This window comes from Drosophila suzukii, chromosome 2R, assembly GCF_043229965.1.
Source record: "Drosophila suzukii chromosome 2R, CBGP_Dsuzu_IsoJpt1.0, whole genome shotgun sequence".
Classification (NCBI taxonomy): Eukaryota; Metazoa; Arthropoda; class Insecta; order Diptera; family Drosophilidae; genus Drosophila; species Drosophila suzukii.
The window spans coordinates 3,814,766-3,834,140 of record NC_092081.1 but is presented as its reverse complement, the minus strand read 5'-3'; the positions used below and the strand labels follow the sequence as shown (position 1 = coordinate 3,834,140).

At 36.8% G+C, this 19,375-nt stretch overlaps 1 protein-coding gene and 1 long non-coding RNA gene across 2 annotated transcripts; one reads left to right on the top strand and one right to left on the bottom strand.

Annotated features, from left to right (window-relative positions):
* Positions 1-7,842: 7,842 nt before the first annotated feature.
* On the bottom strand, positions 7,843-8,502 carry LOC139352576 (uncharacterized). Its single transcript, XR_011603799.1, has 2 exons — positions 8,154-8,502; positions 7,843-8,091 (listed from the first exon to the last, which is right to left on the bottom strand). It is a non-coding gene; the product is annotated as an uncharacterized lncRNA (long non-coding RNA).
* A 6,523-nt stretch (positions 8,503-15,025) lies between these two features.
* Positions 15,026-15,300, top strand: LOC139352564 (ornithine decarboxylase 2-like). Its single transcript, XM_070995159.1, has 2 exons — positions 15,026-15,096; positions 15,154-15,300. Exons 1-2 carry the CDS (start codon positions 15,064-15,066, stop codon positions 15,298-15,300), a joined length of 180 nt encoding a protein of 59 aa, XP_070851260.1. The 5' UTR covers positions 15,026-15,063.
* Positions 15,301-19,375: the final 4,075 nt, after the last annotated feature.

The following is a 19,375-nucleotide window of genomic DNA, read 5'->3' as shown; positions in this document are numbered from 1 at the left end:
TTGGTTCAGATGGCCGAAAATTTGTGTGTCGGCGACGAAATATAGAGTTGGAAAAGAAGTACCTGGATATACAAAATATTAGCTGTTAAATTAGAAATAATAAGTTAAGTAGAATTGACTGCACGAAATAAGCTGCGGCATGGAAAAAGCCTGTACATTTTGCTTTTATTAAATAATTTTTTTTGTTTTATGACTAAGAAAATTGCTTTTGCTGTCCCTTTTTTGTTCTCTTTCTATGTCTACGTGCTTTTGTTTCCTTTTTCTTGCTGACGACAGAGCGTGCGGTTGTGTGAAATAAAAGTTTTTGGAACTGAAAGGTCGACTATCAGATACCCGTTACTCAGCTAAAGGGACTAAAGGGAGAAGGAGATATGCAAGCACCAAGGCGAGATTGTAATGCACCACCTACCCGTTGTCTCAATATATGGTTATGTGGGCGGCAAACAGATTTAAGCTTTATGGGCGTTAGAGTGGGCGTGGCAAACTTTTTTGGGTCAATCGATAGGTGTTGACGAGACTAATACATTTCAGTTAACATTTTTTTCTTGCATGAAAATTGTGGGCGCCACATTGTTGGGCGCTTTGTGGGCGTAGCTAACTTTTTTTTGAGTCTTTCGCTTGGTACTGACGAGACTAATACATTTCAGCTGAAATTCTTTTTCTAGCATTAACATTGTGGGTTCTAGAGGTTCGAACAGTTTGTGCGCGTTAGATTAGGTGTGGCATATGCGCGGGACAAAGTTGCGCTGCGTACAAGGCTACGGAATCTAAATCTGAAATCCCAATTATTTGATATGAGCATTCTTACTTGCGATTTGTTCAAGTTTGTAAGTGGCTTGTGAGAGTTCAAGTGGGCGTGCAAAACTTTTTTTGAGTCAATCGATAGGTATTGATGAGAACAATAAATTTTATTTAACATTTTTATTCCAGCATCAAAACTGTAGGAGCCCCAGTGTGGGCGTGGCACACTTGGGCTGCGCAGGAATCTCGGGAATATGCATGCCTAATCCTAGTATTGTAGCTTGTATAGTTTCCGAGATCACAGCGTTAATACGGACATGGCTAGATCGACTCAACTAATGATCCGATCAAGAATATATACACTTTATGGGGTCGAAAACGCTTCCTTCTACCTGTTTCTTACTTTCCGACAAATCTAGTATACAGTTATATTCTACGAGTAACGGGTATAAATACCACTTAGTAAAGATATAAATTAATATGACAATTTTAAATATCTTCAAAAAATGAGCTAAGCAACTTGTAAGAACACGCTTCGCTCGTTGCTTAATACTTTAAGCGGATTTTGTTCACATAAAAAATCGCTGAAGCAACAGATGATTGGCATAAGCAAACAGTATCCGAAAGCGAGTACGTGCTAATTTAGTTTCTCCGAAAAAATGCAACAAATGCAAATCTAACATAAAGTCTTTTGCATCACAATCTCAAGAAGGATACTGATATTGAAAAAACAGTTGGATTGGCAAGTATTGAGCTAAGAAATATTTATAGAAATGATCTTGGCCTGTCATGTAATATTATTACAACCAAGGAGTAAGAATAGTGGTTTTGTAGTGTAATAACCATACTTTTATCTCTATTAGTATATAATGTTGTCATCGATGCTATATCCTATTTTTAACATAAGTAAGATAGATTTGAGCTAGTATGAAACGTCTGCTATGTTAAATCTAAAAGGGAAAGCAGGTTCTTTGCACACCATTTCAGGTCAGAGTGAATTTAAAAATATATTCACGTTCTGTACGCTGGATATCTCTGAAAAGATTTCAGAGCTACCAGAATTGGGCCAAGCTTACATTTACCATCATCCTGGTATGGTAGAAGTTAATTTGGACATTTTGGACAAATGGTATAGGAAATTTTATTGATGTTAACAATAAGAGGCCCAGCAATACTCCAATTGAGTGTCATTAAATCAGAACAAGGGGTAAAAGTTAGGAAGGTTGATTCGAAAAATGGATTACCTTTCAATCTGTGTAGTTCGGTAAGTTAATCCTGCCAAATCGGAATATTCTGGTTCTGCTTTCACTCATGGTACGACTTAAAAGCGAGGTATAGGGAATTTTATTGATGTTAACAATAAGAGGCCCAGCAATAGTCCAATTGAGTCATTTTCAAACAAATTAAGGCACAGTGTCATTTAATCAGAACAAGGGGTAAAAGTTAGGAAGGTTGATTCGAAAAATGCATTACCTTTCAATCTGTGTAGTTCGGTAAGTTAATCCTGCCAAACCGGAATATTCTTGTTATTCTTTCACTCATGGTACGGCTTAAGCGAGGCCTAAAAAGCCTACCTTAAAGAGGACAGTTCATAAGGAAATATCGAAACAAAATGTCAACAGTTAAAGAAACTTAAGTTAGAGTTAAGAATACTTGGAAACCTGTCGGTTAAACGATTCAATTAAATTTGATCATTCCTACGCACTCGAAAAAAGGCGTTTTAAAATTAACTTTAAAAAGGTTATTACCCAAGTCATTTACAGAAACAATTTTTCAACGATCAAAGATATACTAACACTACAGAACAAAAAGTGACCATCTTAAACGCCGCTTTAACTGTAATAGTGTATAATAACGATGATACGACTATAACAAACTTAATGATTACGATGTTTTAATGAGGATCTAGTTAAATCAGCATATATCGACGGGGTTTCCATTTAATTATTTATCCCTGCTACAATAATTATTTTTGTCTCTTGTTTGTATATTGTACTTTGAATTTTTGAAGCAACAGTTTGTATTCATAGATCCTTTTGGGAAAACCTAATTGTTTCTCAGTTAATAAACTACTACAAAGTCTTATTAGGCCGTATAAGTAATAAGAGTTTTAGCAGTATTTAGTATTTTTGTTTTGCAATTTGCTAAATGTTACATGGATAATTTGCCAATGACAAAATGGCCTTTCCAATGAGCTACTGTGCAAGTTAGCACAAGATCTAGACTGTAAATTAATTATTCAGAAATGGTATGGAAACCAATGTGCATCAAATTAGTGTCGGTGACCTAGCGGCGATGGTGGAATCGGGAACATGGGGCCCATTTTTATTTTTAAATGTTCTCGGCTTCTTGGGACCGAATCGAAAAATATTAAATGCAAAATTGTTTAAAATAAAAATATCTATCGATCTAGATAGTTTGCGAGCATACCGACTTCTAGATGTTTATTAAAAATCGGGTGCCCCCAATTTTGTTTATTGCTTCCCTCACAGAGGTACTAATATGCACGGTACACCTGGTTATTGGGCGTTAGTTAAAGCTTCTTGTCAGAAAGTATAATTAAGGTAGGGCCGTCAGTTTTTGAGAAAATCGCATTACAGTGATTGCACCTCGGGTTTTCCCCATACAAAAAAGGGGACAAATATTAAATTGCACAGACGTTGTACCAACATGCACGGTATATTGGCAGATTGGGGATCGCCTAAAGCAAGTTCAGTGGGGAAAGACAAATAGTTAAAATAAGTGCCGATTCAAATTTGAACCAGAAAGAACCAAGAAATGAACAAATTTTAAAAAATGTATTCAGGACAGTAGACATGTGGGAAAAAATTATGTTTCGACGTGATCTCTTTTTTCAATTAAATTTACTTTTACAGACGTTGTACCAACATGCACTGTACCTCGTTGCAAAGGAAATTAATTTTACCAATTAACTAATGCGGTACGGCAAACGAAAAGCCGTCAGTTTTTGAGAAAAAAGTATAGTGCGTTGTGGGCACTTCATTTGTTCCAAAATTGTAACTAGGAACACATTGACCTTATATCGATACCCTATATCGATACTTCGATAAAGGCAAGCTGAAAGTGTGGCATCACTCCCAATTCGCGGGAACTTTTTTATTCGCAAGAAAGAACAAAATGTCAAAGGTGCTGGTTAAATGCGTAATGTATTAATTAATATAAACTATTTATTCTTCCCATTCATAGAATATAGACAAGTTCGTCATGGGAGACAAGGCCACAAAAGCGCCGCAAGACAGCGAAGGTGGCTGATCAGAAGGGGGCGGCTAGCCGGGAGGCGGCTAGCGAGGATGCGGCTAGCGAGGTGGCGGCTATCGAGGAGGCGGCTATCCAGGAGGCGGCTAGCCAGGAGGCGGCCGCCGATAAGGCTGATGGCCAAACGCAACCAGCAAAAGGGCAAAAGGCCACAGAAGCGCCGCAAGACGGCGAAGGCAGCTGATCAGGAGGCGGCTAGCCAGGAGGCGGCCGTCGACAAGGCTGATGGCCAATAAATAAATATCAAGAAATAAAAACATCAAAAGTAAATGCGTCGAGCTTTTATTTTTGTACCCGTTACTCGTAGAGTAAAAGGGTATACTAGATTCATCGAAAAGTATGTAACAGGCAGAAAGGAAGCGTTTTCGGCCCCATAAAGTATATATAATCTTGATCAGGATCACTAGCCAAGTCGATCTAGCCATGTCCGTCCGGATGAACGCTGAAATTTTGGAAACTGTAAGTGCTAGGCTATTGGGATTTGGCATGCAGATTCCTGAGCTTCTTACGCAGCGCAAGTTTGTTTCAGCAGCGTTTATTAAAAGTAAGGAAAATATCGAGTTTTTTTAATTATTTTTTTTGTAGGGTATGACAAATTCGTGTATTTTGTACAAATTCTGAGTTCCTTAAACAGGGTCAGCTACACAATGCTGTTTCCCACCGATAATACTACAGAAACGTGCTATATATCTCTGAAAAGATAATTTAATTTGCTAAAAACTTCATATAGTAAAATTGTCTAAATATATTAGATTTAGAGTTATGACAAAAAGTTATTTTTTAAAACCACTTTTTGACTTTTTTCTCAAAGTTGAGTCGAACGATTTCTTTTTAAATTTTAAATCATATAGCCCTTGAGATTCCTCAACTTTTGATATTTAATTTTTTTTGCCCTAAAAATTACCGTTTGGAAGATATTAAGCGATAACAAGGAAGAACGCTATAGTCGAGTACCTCGACTATCAGATACCCGTTACTCAGCTATATGGAGATATGCAAGCAGCAAAGCGAGATTAAAATGCGCCACCTACCGGAGGTATACAGATTTAAGCGTTATGGGCGTTAGAGTGGGCGTGGCAAATTTTTTTTTTGGATCAATCGATAGGTATCGACGAGACCAATACATTTCAGTTAAAATTTTTTATCTAGCATGAAAATTGTGGGCGTCACAGGTTTTCGCGGTTTGTGGGCGTTAAAGTGGGCGTTGCAAACTTTTTTTTGGGTCAATCGATAGGTATTGATGAGAACAATACATTTCAGTTAAAATTTTCTATCTAGCATCAAAACTGTAGGAGCCACAGTTTTGGGCGGTTTGTGGGCGTTAGAGTGGGCGTGGCACTGTGCTGAAACAAACTTGCGCTGCGTAAGAAGCTCAGGAATCTGCACGCCAAATCTCAATAGCCTAGCTCCCATAGTTTCCGAGATCTCAGCGTTCATCCGGACGGACAGACAGACGGACAGACGGACATGGCTAGATCGACTCGGCTAGTGATCCTGATCAAGAATATATATACTTTGTGGGGTCGGAAACGCTTCCTTCTGCCTGTTATATACTTTCCGACGAATCTAGTATACCCTTTTACTCTACGAGTAACGGGTATAAAAAGTGCAACTCGTTTCAGCTCCGTATACGAAATATTTCATACTTATTTGAATAAACAAGAAAAAAACCAATTTGATGAAAAATATTCTTATTAGATTTTTTTAAACGGAAAATCTGTTATGGTTTTAGGGTCCTTTACTTGCATGAAGCTAATCGAAATAGGAAACTTGATCTATTTGTTCTACCACTTTGGAAAAACCCGCTAGTTTGGCGGGAAATGTAAGAAACGACAGATTTCTCTTGGAATCTGAAACTATACAGCCCTTGAGATTCCAAACTTGTGCTATTAAAATAGGTAATTGAATTGAAACTTGTTTTTAAAAAGTTTAATATTCATATTATATATAGTCTTTATATTTTGGCCATTTCTACCATTTCCATCATTCGTCCTGCTAATATATATATGAGTAAACAAATATTCACTGTTGCGGGCCGAAATCATAGATTTAATATAAAAAAAGGTCATAACGGCAGAGACATGTGTAAAGCCTCTTAACATTTCGATTGGGCTTTGGTTGTGGGCTTTATTTGCATATTACATATCTGTTAAAAATTGTTAAGGTAGAAAGGTAGATACTGACAATTTAAAAAACACTTATAAGCAAGAAAATAGGCTAAATTAGGCAAACCGAAGTTTATATACCTTTGCCGATCGTTTCTGGGCAGCTATATAATATATATTTATATATATGTATATAAACTTCGGTTTGCCTAATTTAGCATATTTATAATATAAACATATTCTGAAAAGTTGCAGAAGTGTGCAACGCAGTGAAGGATACGTTCATTATGTAAATACTAATGTATTTATATATATTTCTTACATGTATACATATGTAAACTTCACAGCGTTGCACACTTCTGCAACTTTGCATTAGCATTTTTTTATTTTGCGATGAAAAAAATATTTATTTTAGGTATTACGTTATATAAGAATCCGTGTAAATAACATTTATCCTGCTTATGTACGTATCAAGCGAAAATATACTTACACATGATGATCGCTTCTATTATGCTTAATAAAAATAAATTAGCAGCTTATTTTGCTTTAACTTTGTTGTCGTTCTGCGCCGCCTTTCCAAAGTAACGGGGAAATCGCTTGACAGGGTGGTAACTCCTGACTTGTGCACAAGGGCTGGAGAAGAAATAATTAATATATTTTACTAAAACTCTTAAAATGGGAATTTCTAATAAACTACGGACCCGATTTTAATAAATAATACATCGAATTGATCAGGTGAGCGAGTATAATCGAAGGCATGTCTTTATTTCGTTGAAAATATTATTAAACATAATTTCGTTTTTATATATTATGGCGCCAAGACGTTGCCAGAGCGCAAGGGCAGCTCCTTCAAATTTTACTGAAACTCTTAAAATGTGAATTTCTAGTAAACTAGTAAACTATTTCAATAAATAATATATCTAATTGATCAGGCATGTCTTTAATTCATTAAAAATATTCTTTAACACAAGTCCGTTTTTATCGGACTTTTTTTTTACTTTATTAGTGTGTTTTATAAAAAAATAATTGTAATGAAAATCGGTGGGAAACAGCATTGTGTAGCTGGCCCCGTTTAAGGAACTCAAAATTTGTACAAAATACACGAATTTGTCATACCCTACAAAATATATTATTAAAAAAAGTCGATATTTCCCTTAGTGTATTTTATAAAAAAAACAATTGTAACGAAAATCGGTGGGAAACAGCATTGTGTAGCTGACCCCGTTTAAGGAACTCAGAGTTTGTACAAAATACACAAATTTGTCATACCCTACAAAAAATAAAATTAAAAAACTCGATATTGACCTTAGTGTATTTTCTAAAAAAAATAATTGTTATGAAAATCGGTGGGAAACAGCATTGTGTAGCTGACCCCGTTTAAGGAACTCAGAATTTGTACAAAATACACGAATTTGTCATACCCTACAAAAAAAAAAATTAAAAAACACGATATTTTCCTTAGTGTATTTTATAAAAAAAATAATTGTTATGAAAATCGGTGGGAAACAGCATTGTGAAGCTGACCCCGTTTAAGGAACTCAGAATTTGTACAAAATACACTAATTTGTCATACCCTACAAAAAATAAAATTAAAAAACTCGATATTTTCCCTACTTTTAATAAACGCTGCTGAAACAAACTTGCGCTGCGTAAGAAGCTCAGGAATCTGCATGCCAAATTACTCTACGAGTAACGGGTATAAAAATAAAAATTCAACGCATTTACTTTTGATGTTTTTATTTCTTGATATTTATTTATTGGCCATCAGCCTTATCGGCGGCCGCCTCCTGGCTAGCCGCCTCCTGGATAGCCGCCTCCCGGCTAGCCGCCTAATGATTAGCCGCCCCCTCCTGATCAGCCGCCTTCGCAGTCTTGCGGCGCTTTTGTGGCCTTTTGCCCTTTTGCTTTTTGCGTTTGGGGGGGGAGCCCCCTCCTCGCCATTCTCTCCAACGATGAACTTGTCTACGTTCTGTAAATGGGAAGAATAAATTATTAATAGTTCATTTTAATTAATACATATAAATTACTTACGCATTTGACCAGCAGCACCCTCGACATTTTCTTCTTTTTTGCGAAATAAAAAGTTCCCGCGAATCGGGAGTGATGCCACACTTTCAGCTTGCCTTTATCGAAGTATCGATATAGGGTATCGATATAAGGTTAATGTGTTCCTAGTTACAATTTTGGAACAAATGAGATGCCCACAACTCACTATGCTTTTGCCGAACCGCATTTGTTAATTAGTAAAATGAATTTCCTTTCCAACGAGGTACCGTGCATGTTGGTACAACGTCTGTGAAAGTCAAATTAACTAAAAATAGAGATAGCGTCGAAACATAATTGTATCCCACATGGTTAGTGTCCTGAATACATTTTTTATATAGTGGTTCATGTCTTGGAACTTTTAATTATTTATCTTCCGTTATGATTTTTGCACTGAACTTGCTTTAGGCGATCCCCAATCTGCCAATATACCGTGCATGTTGGTACAACGTCTGAGAGTGGAGCCCTGTGCAATTTACTATTTGTCCCCCTATTTTGTATGGGAAAAATCCGAGGTGCCTTCACTGTTAAGCTATTTTCTCAAAAACTGACGGCCTTAGCTCAATGATACTTTCTGACAAGAAACTTGAATTAACGCCCAATAACCAGGTACAACCTCTGTGAGGGGAGCAATAAACAAAATTGTGGGGACCCGATTTATTGAATAGATTTTTAATAGATTTCTAGAAGTCGGATATGGTTGCAAACTATCTAGATCGATAAATATTTTCATTGTAAACAATTCTGTATTTAATATTTTTCGGTTCGGCCCCAAGAAGCCAAAAAAATCAAAAAATAAAAGTTGGCCCCATGTTCCATATTCCACCGTTCCGCCATCACTGCTAGGTGACCGACGCTAAATTGACGGACATCGCAAACTATCTAGATCGATTAATATTTTCATTCTAAAAAATTTTGCAACTAGTATTTTCGATTCGGCCCCAAGAAGCCGATAAAATCAAAAAAAAACAGGGAAGAACGCTATAGTCGACTACCTCGAGTAATAGATACCCGTTACTCAGCTAAAGGGACCAAAGAGAAATGGAGATATGCTAGCAGTAAAGCGAGATTGAAATGCGCCACCTACCTACGATCTTATTGTAATGTTATGTGGGCGGTAGACAGATTTAGGCGTTATGAGCGTTAGAGTTGGCGTGGCTAACTTTTTTTTGGGTCAATCGATAGGTATTGACGAGACTAATATATTTCAATTAACATTTTTTTCTAGCATGGAAATTCGTTGAGAACTTGTAAACCAGCCACAGAGCATAAAAATTCCCATAGTGCAATTGCTCTTGTTGAAACTGCACTATAGTTTTTTGCAGTGGAGCCATAACTGTAACGTAGGAGTCCATGAACTCCCATGTTTGTTCATTTACAACGAAATAGTCGTCCTTGGATTTATTTTCAACGGTTTCAATAGGGCCTAATATAGCTTTCGCTTTATTGAGTAGGTCAATCATATTATATGTTGATCAACATATAGTTGGACAATCCAATAAAGGAAGTATACAATTTTTGGCTAAAAAAAATTACGGTAACCGTTTGATTGCTTCCGAATGTGTTTGGTAAAATTGCGGCAGGTTAACAAATACTCTCTTATATTTGAATTTTTTGTTACATCAAGTGCACAAAGCTGTCCAGTGTTTGCTGCACATCGACATATTTGTATTCCACCCACATACATATTTCCTGTTTTTTCGAAAAGGTCGACTTGCTTCGTGTACTCAATGTTCTCTTCAATACAGACTTCGCCAATATCATCATCGCTCATATGCATTTCTGATAAAATTTTCGAAGTTTTTATCATATTGGCCCCATTATCCGATGTAATTGATACAATTTGGGTCAGGGCTATTTCGTATTTGCCTAAAACAGCTATAATTTCTCTAGCGAGATTTTTGGATGTACTTGAACTTGCTCCTTTGAATTCCACCATTCCATGAATTCGCGATTTTATTTCTTGTTTGCTGACAAATTGATGTCGAATATATTTCGATCAAGACGCGTTGCACTATCTATTTTTAAAGAAAGCAGTCGATTTTTACATTCTTGATGTATTTCAGGTCTAACATTCGCTGCTACCTGTTTTAGAACAGACTTGCACTTGCTTCCGTTCAAAATAATGTTTTTTCCGCTTTTTTCGTTAAGACCTTGACATATGGGGTCAATTATGTTGCGCATATTTGTTGAGTTTAGCACATGGAACGGAATGCTAACTTCAGTGACAAGACCAAAGTATGAGCGGATTAAATTTTTTTATTGATTTTAACTTTAATTAGTTGAGGTTTCATGGTTTTTTGGTCTGCATGCAACCAGAATCATTTTCTTGCTGCTCAGGTCGGATGTCATGCAATTTTAAATGTTTCCTTAAATTAAAAACTCGGTCGTTTTTTATAACTCGGAAACATGTTTTGCATTTAACGTGGTCGGAATCTATCTCCTCGTAATATTTTAAAATGTTGATACTTTTCTTTGCCGGTGTCATGTTTACGCAGTTAATCAAAACTCAAAAGTGCCAAAAATATGTTCTTAAAACTACAAAGCAACAAGTAAAAAAAAAACGGTGCATAAGAAAGGTGCAAAAAATAAAAAAAAACAAGGAAGAACGCTACAGTCGAGTACCTCGACTATCAGATACTCGTTACTCAGCTAAATGGAGATATGCAAGCAGCAAAGCGAGATTAAAATGCGCCACCTACCGGCGGTAGACAGATTTAAGCGTTATGGGCGTTAGAGTGGGCGTGGCAAATTTTTTTTTTGGGTCAATCGATAGGTGTTGATGAGAACAATACACTTCAGTTAAAATTTTTATTCTAGCATCAAAACTGTAGGAGCCACAGTTTTGGGCCGTTTGTGGGCGTTAGAGTGGGCGTGGCACTCTGCTGAAGCAAACTTGCGCTGCGTAAGAAGCTCAGGAATCTGCACGCCAAATCTCAATAGCCTAGCTCTTATAGTTTCCGAGATCTCAGCGTTCATCCGGACAGAGAGACGGACATGGCTAGATCGACTCGGCTAGTGATCCTGATCAAGAATATATATACTTTATGGGGTCGGAAACGCTTCCTTCTGCCTGTTACATACTTTCCGACGAATGTAGTATACCCTTTTACTCTACGAGTAACGGGTATAACAAACACAAGCGAGAGCCGTAGCACATGAAAAAATAGCATGTGCTCTGCTCTCATCTCGCTATCAATTTTACCGTTACTGCTACACAGAGCACAGAACTACACTTTCTGCTATCGCTTTCCTACAGTTTCCCAAGCGACAAAACTGCGAGCAGAGCAGAGCACATACTTTCTCGTTGTTCTGCTATGGCTCTGCTATGGCTCTCGACAAAAAGAGAGCGATAGCAATATTTGTTTTCATCTCGCTGCTACGAAGTAGTAATTGCAAACACTGCTTATAGTTTCCGAGATCTCAGCGTTCATCGACTCCGCTAGTGATCCTGATCAAGAATATATATACTTTTTGGGGTCGGAAACGCTTCCTTTCTGCCTGTTACATACTTTTCGACGAATCTAGTTTTCGAACACATAAAGTATATATATTCTCGATCAGGATTAGTAGCCGAGTGGATTTAGACAAGTCTGTCTGTCCGTGTGAACGCTGTGAGATCGGTAACTATAAGATCTAGAAATTTTGGATTTAGATTCCTTAGCTTCTCATTCAGAGAATGTTTGTTAACCGAATGTGCCACGCCCACAATCTACCTTCCAGTTTTTAAAGGTTTTTGTAAAACTTGTAATAATATTTCGTTTTTATTATTATTTTTTTATTATTATAATTGTGAGTATATCCATGTCCTTTAATGATTTGATTTGATACATTTTTATAGCCTTGCAGAGGGTATTATGATTTCAGTCAGAAGTTTGAAACGCAGTGAAGGAGACGTTTCCGACCCCATAAAGTATATATATTCTTGATCAGCATCACTATACGAGTCGATCTAGCCATGTCCGTCTGTCCGTCCGTTTCTACGCAAGCTAGTCTCTCAGTTTTAAAGCTATCGGGCTGAAACTTTCCTAAAAGTCTTCTTTCTTTTGCAGGTAGTATATAACTAGGAACCAGCCTGATCGGACAACAATATCTTATAGCTCCCATAGGAATAATCGAAAAATAGAAAATTTACTATTGGGAATATCATTTTTTGTATTTCTAAGAATTTTTGATTAAATTTAATAATTATAACTCCAAGGGTATACAAACTTCGGCTTGCCGAAGTTAACTTCCTTTCTTGTTTTAGATGGTATTAGGTATATATATTCTTGATCAGCATCACTAGACGAGTTGATCTGGCCATGTCCGTCTGTGTGTCTGTCTGCCCGGCTCTACGCTAACTAGTTTCTAAATTTTAAAGCTGTAGGGATGAAACCTAAGTCTTTTTTCTATTGCAGGTAGTATGGTTATACGGTTATATCATATAGTTGCTATGGGAACGATCTGATACTTATGAAAAATTAACTATAGGAATGAACAAGGAATGTAGGTATTTATATTCAACACAATCGATTTGAATTTACGCAAAAAAAGTTTCAAGAATGAGCGCGCTAAACAGGTTTTTAGCGTTTGATTACGGGTAAAGCTGTAGGTCTTAACTACTTTGAAATTTTACCAAATTTTCACGTTGGAAACATATTTAGGGTATTCAATTGCGTTGCAAAAGTGTAAACTTTGTAAGATTGCCAGACGAGAATTGTGAACACCCTCTATTTCAAAATATAGTTGCAGGAAATTTACGCACAAAAGAAGTTTAACTTTTAAATTTTTATATTGCTCCAACATATAATCTAGGACTTTGTTAACTTCGCTCTGAGACCATCGCTTAGTTTCGACCTCCCTGGCTCGCTTTCTTGAGGGTTTTTCTTCCATTCAATGATTTTTATTTATTTTATTATACCCGTTACTCGTAGAGTAAAAGGGTATACTAGATTCGTCGGAAAGTATGTAACAGGCAGAAGGAAGCGTTTCCGACCCCATAAAGTATATATATTCTTGATCAGGATCACTAGCCGAGTCGATCTAGCCATGTCCGTCTGTCCTTCTGTCCGTCTGTCCGTCTGACCGTCTGTCCGTCTGTCTGTCCGGATGAACGCTGAGATCTCGGAAACTATGAGAGTTAGGCTATTGAGATTTGGCGTACAGATTCCTGAGCTTCTTACGCAGCGCAAGTTTGTTTCAGTAGACTGCCACGCCCACTCTACCGCCCACAAACCGCCCAAAACTGAAACTCCTACAGTTTTGATGCTAGATAGAAAATTTTAACTGAAATGTATTGTTCTCATCAATACCTATCGATTGACCTAAAAAAAAGTTTGCCACGCCCACTTAAACGCCCACAAACCGCGAAAACTTGTGACGCCCACAATTTGGATGCTAGATGAAAAATTTTAACTGAAATGTATTGGTGTCGTCAATACCTATCGATTGATCCAAAAATAAATTTGCCACGCCCACTCTAACGCTCATAACGCTTAAATCTGTCTACCGCCGGTAGGTGGCGCATTTTAATTTCGCTTTGCTGCTTGCATATCTCCATTTCCCTTTGAGTAACGGGTATCTGATAGTCGAGGTACTCGACTATAGCGTACTTCCTTGTTTATTATTTATTTTCATTTAAAATTCAAATTTGTTTCTTTCCTTTCACTGTCATTACCATGGATTTAAACCCAACTTTTCAGTATATTTTAAGTACTTTAGATAAAATTCCTACCCATCACTAACCCCTATTTCTACACAAGTACAACAGATTTGTATACATATGCTGGGTTGTTGTAGGCCTTGATAAACTATTTTGTATGGAAATTGTTGTTGGAACTGCAATTGAATACCCTAATTTATTTTAGGAAAAATAGCATTTGAAAAACGAATCATTCGTCACTATACCATATTCTCCCCTTTATATCAGACATGGCCAGCAGAAGCAGAGCATACAATGACATATCAGACTTTGTGTTTGTAAGTGATTTGCTAATCGGAACATGTACCGTTACCCGTTATTCGTAGAGTAAAGGCGTAAAATAAGTTTGTCGGAAAGTATGTAACAGGTTTCCAACCCCATAAAGTATATATACTCTTGATCAGGATCACTAGCCGAGTCGATCTCGTTAATACTCGTCTGAGATCTCGGAAACTATAAAAGCTAGAATGTTGGGACTTGGCATGTAGACTCTTGAGCCTATTACGCAGCGCAAGTTTGTTTCAGCAAAGTGCGCCCATAACGCTAAAACCCATCTAGCACCAACATTTTTTAAAAATTTAAATGACATTTTGTTTTGATTATCAACGATCAACTACATGCAACTCCAAAAATTTTAACTGAAATGTATTGTTCTCATCAATACCTATCGATTGACCTAAAAAAAAGTTTGCCACGCCCACTTAAACGCCCACAAACCGCGAAAACCTGTGACGCCCACAATTTGCATGCTAGATAAAAAATTTTAACTGAAATGTATTGGTGTCGTCAATACCTATCGATTGATCCAAAAATAATTTTGCCACGCCCACTCTAACGCCCATAACGCTTAAATCTGTCTACCGCCGGTAGGTGGCGCATTTTAATTTCGCTTTGCTGCTTGCATATCTCCATTTCCCTTTGAGTAACGGGTATCTGATAGTCGAGGTACTCGACTATAGCGTTCTTCCTTGTTTTTTACTGTGTATGTGAACAGAGCGGTGGCAGAACGTCAGCGGAGCAGCAGCAAAGGTATCTGTTTAGCCTGCGGGCCAAATGCGCTGCTTCTTCTGGCCATCACTGCTTTATATGCTCGGAATTCTACTTTATTCATACTTCTCCAACGAATTCCACACACCCTTTTACTCTTCGAATAACGGGTAAAAAAATTGGTTTTTACAGGATGAAGTCGAGTCTCGGCCAAAGTTCAAGTCGGTGATGTGGGGACCCAGCTGTGATGCCCTGGATAAGGTAATCTAATTAACCAAAGCATTCAATATGAACACAATGTATTATTTTGACCTTTAGATATCGGACAATTGGCTCTTGCCCAACTTAAACTGTGGCGATCTTTTGGGTTTTCGCAACATGGGAGCCTACACAGTGCCCATTGCTAGTCCCTTCAACGGATTCGATGTGCCAGAGACCAGGTACTTCCTAGCAAAGAGACTTTAGTTATCTTCTCACGGATTTAAGGGGCATTGCTTATTAACTTTCTATTAAAATATACCTATATGTTTTCACGAAAAATAAACAACTGAAAAAATATTTTATACCTATTGTTATAAATACGCAAAGTAGGAGTACATGAATTATTAAACACTTACCCCTGCTGAAAATTATATCATTTTTGCCAGAAGTTTGTACAAAAAAAAAACCCATAAGGATCAATTTGAGATTTGCAAGGTAAATGAATGGTAAGAGCAACAGCAACATTGGGATGTCACCGAAACACTGAGACGAAGCCAAAGAGGGGAGTGTGCGAAGTATCACTGTCGACGGCAGTCCACGTAAGGACGAACCACACCAGGAGGGTGAGCGAAGGCGACTACTATATATACACGAAGAAATAAAAATCTACTGTAATCTTCCGATGGTTTCGAGTGATACCTAAATCGAAAGGTATTGCAAAAACCAAAAAGGAATGCATAGAAAGAGCAGTGAAAGTGTAAAAGTGAAGATTTAGAAAATGTGATCTGATGGGGCCTGTGGGGATAAATATTACCGCTATTAACCTATTTGTATTTTCACTTAAAATTCGCATCGGATGACACCAAAATCGGATGCTCCGTTTAAAAGTATTACGCAAAACAAGATTTTAAAGGACTTCTCAAAATGAAAATTGTATTTTTTTTGTCAGTTTTTTCCAAAACGTTATTTTAGAGTCCTGAAAATTCTAGACGATGTAAAACAGTTCAATATAAAGACATTAGTTCTACCATTTTGTAAAAACTTGCTATTGTAGTTTAGCGAGAAAAAGAGCTATAAATATCTAAATTTTGTACACCCATAACTTTTGAACTACTAAAGCTACAGGCTTGTGCTACACGTCGTTACAAAGGTATTTTAAAATACTTTTTATGCCTTTCTAACAAATTTGGTCTTAATACCACCGATTGGTTTTTGTTTGAAATTTTAAAAAATTAAGAAATTTTATTTATTTAGTAGATCGAAAAATACATTTTCGTCACAAAAGTTGATATCAGAACTTTTGTCTGCCGAAAAAGCGATCGTCACTTAGTTTTTACCTCGTTAAGAGGTGATTTTGTTTGACATTTCTATACTTGGGGCTCTTTTCAAAATCAAACGAAAACAGCCTTTATTATGCCTGTTACATACTTTCCGACGAATCTAGTATACCCTATACAATACCCTATAAAAATATTTTTACAAATTTCGATATCTAAAATATACATATACCGAAATCGAGATTTAAAAGAAAAGTGATTTATTGCGTACTATGTTAAAGTAATCTTAAGTATATTGTAAAATTGTTAGAGATTTAGTTGTAGGTTTAAAAAAAGTAATTTAAAACAAATTTAAGTTTATAAGAATCAAAAAGGAAACACTAAATTGCAACTCAGGGGTGCAACAATGGTATCGAATGCACATGCCATTTGTGTTCACCCCTTGAATTTGGCGTGTAGTGTAGTGTTCGGTGGACATATCAAAAAAAAGTAAGTTTTTAACTGTTTTTAATGCTTGTTAACTGTAGTTTTTCTAACACATGACAGTATAATAAGATCTATATATATATGTTAATAAAACTAGACTTGTGTTACCGGCGGAGCCTGCCACATTAGCGAGTGTGGCCGTTGCACAGTGGTCGCTGCAATAGGCCATAAATAAAAAAATTCATTTTGAGCTATTCCAACGAAACCCACTTTTTCTAACAGCGTATTGTCCAAACTTAACGACACAATACCGTTTGTTTGGCAATTCTAACGGGACTCTCTAAAAATAGAACGAAAAGGGCGAGCACGTGTTTACGTATTTGCAACTTGCCAGCAGTCTAGTGCAACAGCCCAAATTTAAAAAAGGCAAATTAATTATAAAACACTCGTAAAATCAATAGAACTCAAATGAATATTGTTCATAGTGGTATATACTTTATTTATACAGATAAATATATAAATATTTTGGTCTGTGTCTTGTCTATATCTATTTTTAAAGAAGTGAGTCTTTCTTAGTTTGTATTTGTTGTCCATTACAAAGATTAGGTAAAGTTTTAAGTGTTTTCCCCACGTTGCCCCCCAATAAAGTACACATTACATTATTTATTAATATTTTTACATTATAAAAATGTTTACTTCAGCTGCGACAACCTGCGTCTGCACATTTGCCATTGCAAAATTCAACGTAACCTCTTTTATTTTTCAGCAGCTCTATCTAGGAGGGACGCACTTTTTTGTTCTGTGTCTGTTATGTTGTTGTTTCCGTTGTAGTTTGTTGTTGTTTTTGCGTTATTTGTTATGTGTTTTATGTTTTTAGATTATTTTTTTGTTTGATTATTTAATTATTTTCTCAGGTACCCAAATTCAAAGCGAGTATACTCGAAATTATGTTTTTAACATTTGGATTGAGGAATCTGGATGCCCTATTTAAGGACATAAGAAATAAGGGATATGAGACGAACTTGGACGAATTCCAAACACAAATAAGCTATGTTTGTAAAAAGCTGGCATCGTTTTGGCAGATTGCTAATCGGAATAAAGAGAGATTTCTTAACAAAAATTCTGATTGGCTGGAGTGCAAGGAAACTATAATTATTAAATTCTCCTTTCCACCAAAAGCAACTAATATTAGTCGTAGACGGCCAAAAAAGGATTTTGCAGACATTTCGAATAGGACGAAACGCCGACGCATAGCAGAGGTTGCGATTAGAGATGAGTCTGCTGCATCTCTTTTACGGATATCTGATTTGCAAGGGAATAAATTTCCGAACCAAGAATTGAAGAAGTTTTAGCTCTTTTCATGGAATGTCAGTTAACCAAACACCAGTATTTAATGATACGGTCATTTATTAACTCAAAATTATCAAGTGAAGTGTTGATAAAATCGTGTCTGCTAAACAAAAAATGTGTTTAACAGATTGCTTTTAAGCTCTGATCCATATATAACTGGACAAAGAAAAATTACTTATAACCAAAAATCAACGCTACTAGAGTCAATTATTTCATTACTTAATGAAACAATTTAAAAAGAAAGTGATTTTGTTTTGTTGTTTGTTTTCCACATTAAAAATATTTGTATATATCTTTGGCTTTTTGTCTGTTATCTGAGAGGGTGTGCGTGGGGGTGGAAATAGGTAATCACACACATACATGTAGGTATTATAGATCTTGGTTGTTAAATAACTTACAATAAAAATATCACTCTGAATTTATGAATTTACTTTCTCCAGTAAGCGCAATTACTGGGGAAATCGTTCCTAAGGAAGCTACAGGATATAGTTGTACGATCTGGTCAATTTTTTTACTATATATTTATAATATTTTTATAGATTTTTGGTGAAAGTTTCATAGCGATAGCACATCTAGAAGTATTTATGGCCGCGGCTCCATACAAGCCCGACCACTGTGCGTTGCTTTGGTATACGTATGTACACAGAGAAAACAAGGAAGAACGCTATAGTCGAGTACCTCGACTATCAGATACCCGTTACTCAGCTATATGGAGATATGCAAGCAGCAAAGCGAGATTAAAATGCGCCACCTACCGGCGGTATACAGATTTAAGCGTTATGGGCGTTAGAGTGGGCGTGGCAAATTTATTTTTGGATCAATCGATAGGTATCGACGAGACCAATACATTTCAGTTAAAATTGTTTATCTAGCATGAAAATTGTGGGCGTCACAGGTTTTCGCGGTTTGTGGGCGTTAAAGTGGGCGTGGCAAACTTTTTTTTGGGTCAATCGATAGGTATTGATGATAACAATACATTTCAGTATTTCATTTCAATTTTTATTCTAGCATCAAAACTGTAGGAGCCACAGTTTTGGGCGGTTTGTGGGCGTTAGAGTGGGCGTGGCACTGTGCCGAAACAAACTTGCGCTGCGTAAGAAGCTCAGGAATCTGCACGCCAAATCTCAATAGCCTAGCTCCCATAGTTTCCGAGATCTCAGCGTTCATCCGGACGGACAGACAGACGGACAGACGGACAGACGGACATGGCTAGATCGACTCGGCTAGTGATCCTGATCAAGAATATATATACTTTGTGGGGTCGGAAACGCTTCCTTCTGCCTGTT